Source organism: Aegilops tauschii, chromosome 4, assembly GCF_002575655.3.
Source record: "Aegilops tauschii subsp. strangulata cultivar AL8/78 chromosome 4, Aet v6.0, whole genome shotgun sequence".
In the NCBI taxonomy this organism is placed as follows: Eukaryota; Viridiplantae; Streptophyta; class Magnoliopsida; order Poales; family Poaceae; genus Aegilops; species Aegilops tauschii.
The window spans coordinates 450,049,932-450,052,764 of NC_053038.3; the positions used below are offsets into that span (position 1 = coordinate 450,049,932).

The 2,833-nt window shown below is 57.2% G+C and overlaps 1 protein-coding gene across 1 annotated transcript; it reads left to right on the forward strand.

Annotated features, from left to right (window-relative positions):
* Positions 1–230: 230 nt before the first annotated feature.
* On the forward strand, positions 231–2,009 carry LOC109747299 (monooxygenase 2). Its single transcript, XM_020306382.4, has 3 exons — positions 231–569; positions 691–759; positions 857–2,009. The coding sequence occupies exons 1-3, from the start codon at positions 328–330 to the stop codon at positions 1,794–1,796; spliced, it is 1,251 nt and encodes a 416-aa protein (XP_020161971.1). The 5' UTR covers positions 231–327; the 3' UTR covers positions 1,797–2,009.
* Positions 2,010–2,833: the final 824 nt, after the last annotated feature.

A 2,833-nucleotide genomic window follows, 5' to 3' on the forward strand; every position in this document is an offset into this window, starting at 1 on the left:
TCCAATCAACCAATCTTTTCCGGCTCCACCTTGCTCCCAAAATCCATGATTAAAGTACTCAGAGGAGAGGAAGCCACTTTCAAGATTGATGTTTGTCCCTCGTTGGTGTGTTCTGGGGACGGTCACGGTATCGCAGCCGGCGGCCGCATCATCAGCAATGACGTCAATCAAGCCCTCTCTGCTGCTTCGCTCCTGCAACTCCAAGCATATATATATTGATCACTCACTCTTGGTTTCCTCACAACGGCTTCCCACTACCACATACTGACGATCGATCGCACACTGACCACCATAGTGGTCACTCTTCGACCAGCTGGTACGTAAGCAATGGCGGCCGGAATCCAACAGCAGGACGCAGCCGAGGACATTGTGATTGCCGGCGCCGGTCTGGCCGGCCTCGCCGTCGCTCTGGGACTCCACAGGAAGGGCGTTCGGAGCGTGGTGCTAGAGTCGTCGCCGGAGCGCCGCACGTCCGGCTTCGCCTTCTTCACATGGACCAACGCCTTCCGCGCCCTTGACGCCCTCGGGGTCGGGGACAAGATGAGGGGCAGACATCTGCAGCTGCAGGGGTATGTCATGTTATGTATGCTGTAGTCGTTTTTCATCTCCTTTCTCGCCAGTTTCTGTCCATTTACAACTGTCCGGTGATGAGATGATGATATGTCTCTCTGTCTGTCTTTGGTTCGTCAGGTTGCGGGTCATGACTTCGTCTACGGGTGAAATTGCGCGAGAAATGGATCTCCGGGTGAACGGAAAACTGTGAGGAGATTTCCATGCATCCACCATCTCGATCGATCTCAACTCCGTTCTTTGGTGCAACGGTGAAGGCAGAGTTTTCACTATGATGTTGGTGCAGGGGACCCCATGAAGTCCGGTGCGTGCAGCGTAACGTGCTGCTCCAGGCTCTGGAGGAAGAGCTGCCGCCAGGCACCGTCCGCTACTCCTCCAAGATCGTCTCCATCGACGACCAGGACGGCGCCAAGATCCTCCATATCGCCGACGGCTCGACTCTCCGAGCAAAGGTGCTGATCGGTTGCGACGGGATCAACTCGGTGGTTGCGAAATGGCTTGGGCTCGCAAAGCCGTCCGAGTCCGGGCGCACGGCCACGCGGGGATACGCCAAGTACCCCGAAGGCCACGGCTTCGAGCCCAAGATCCTGCAGTTCGTCGGCGAAGGCTTCCGCGCCGGCTTGGTGCCCTGGAGCGACACCGACGTCTACTGGTTCTTCACCTGGTCTCCTGCTCCTTCCCCAGACGCCAACGGAAAGGACGACGACGCCGTCGACCGGAGCGCCGCCGCGATGAAGCAGTTCGTGCTGACCAAAATGACGGGCGCCAAGGTGAGCCCCGAGGTGCTGGAGGCCGTGGAGAGGAGCGAGATGAGCGACGTGCTCGCCGCACCGCTGCGGTTCCGCTCCCCGCTCTCGCTCCTGTTCGCCAGCATCAGCAAGGGGAACGTGTGCGTCGCCGGCGACGCGCTCCACCCGACGACGCCGGACCTGGCGCAGGGCGCGTGCACGGCGCTCGAGGACGGCGTCGTCCTCGCCCGGTGCCTCGGCGACGCCATCGTAGGTGCCGGCTCCGGGGAGCAGAAGGAGAGGGTCGTGGCTGCCCTGCGCAGGTACGCTGGCATCCGGCGGTGGAGGAGCGCACAGGTGATCGCGGTGTCGTACGCGGTGGGGTTCGTGCAGGAGAGCGACCACTCCGTGGTGAGCTTCGTGCGGGACATGCTGCTGTCCGGGGTGCTCGCCAAGACGCTGCTCATGATGCCGGACTACGATTGCGGCAAGCTCTGAAGTATATGTACTGTCTTTCTTTGTCACATTACGCTAGTCTGATCATGCCTTGTGACTAAAATCGACGTACACTAAAATCAACCAGACACGTACGAAGTACACCACATTACGATGAAGTAGCATCCTCACGCCCTCTTTCTATGTAAAGTGTTTACATGTATTTCAAGTTTTTTTTAAGTTTGATCAATACGTCAATAGTGAATCACATCAAAAGTTTTCGAAATCACTAACAATCTGACAGATTCTTAGCCTTTGGGATCGAACTTACCGTGGACCGTTGGATCCAACATGAATCTTAGAGTAACTGAGACCATCCATGTCATTGACTTTTTTCGTTCGGAAAAGCAGGGGGCCGTTGCGAACGATTCCACCTCCCCCATGCTACACATATCTTATCCATTTTCTCCTCACACCCCGCGCCGACTCCCAAGCCAAACCACCACCGTGACGAGGTGACCAACGCGACGAGGCGGCTTTGCGTCGACGGCGAGGCGGCCATGCAACAACGATGGGGCGGGATGTGCTGTACCCGAGGCGGGTGGCGGTGGAGAGGAGCTCCACCGGACGAAACATTGGGGGTGTCGCACGGTAGAGTTGGGGCGAGCTGCGATGTCCTTGCCGGCGTCGTGAATTAGGCGGAGGGAGATCCCTGTGTTATGCTCCGGTGAAGCCTGCAACCTATGGCGGGAGCTCGAGCATGAGTGCGGGGAGCCAGCGCTGGCCGCGGCAGAGAGGTGCACGGTGTTGGGGTCACCCATTACGGGTAGGGTCACGAGACATGCATCTTGGATCATACCTATGACCCCACATCATTAAGCATTAAGGCCCCTGGGTCGCAAGCACATTCAAAAGTTGATCAAGACTCATCCACTCCGATGTCATTCCATCCACTCGGCTACCTCCACAACACTCAGCCAAAGGAAGACGAGCGGTCATCATGGAATCTAGAACATCCAAGGGCGCACGACATCAGGCATTACTAGCCATTTATATGTCAGTTACCAGTAGTAGCGCTTGTAATAAACTCAAATCATCAA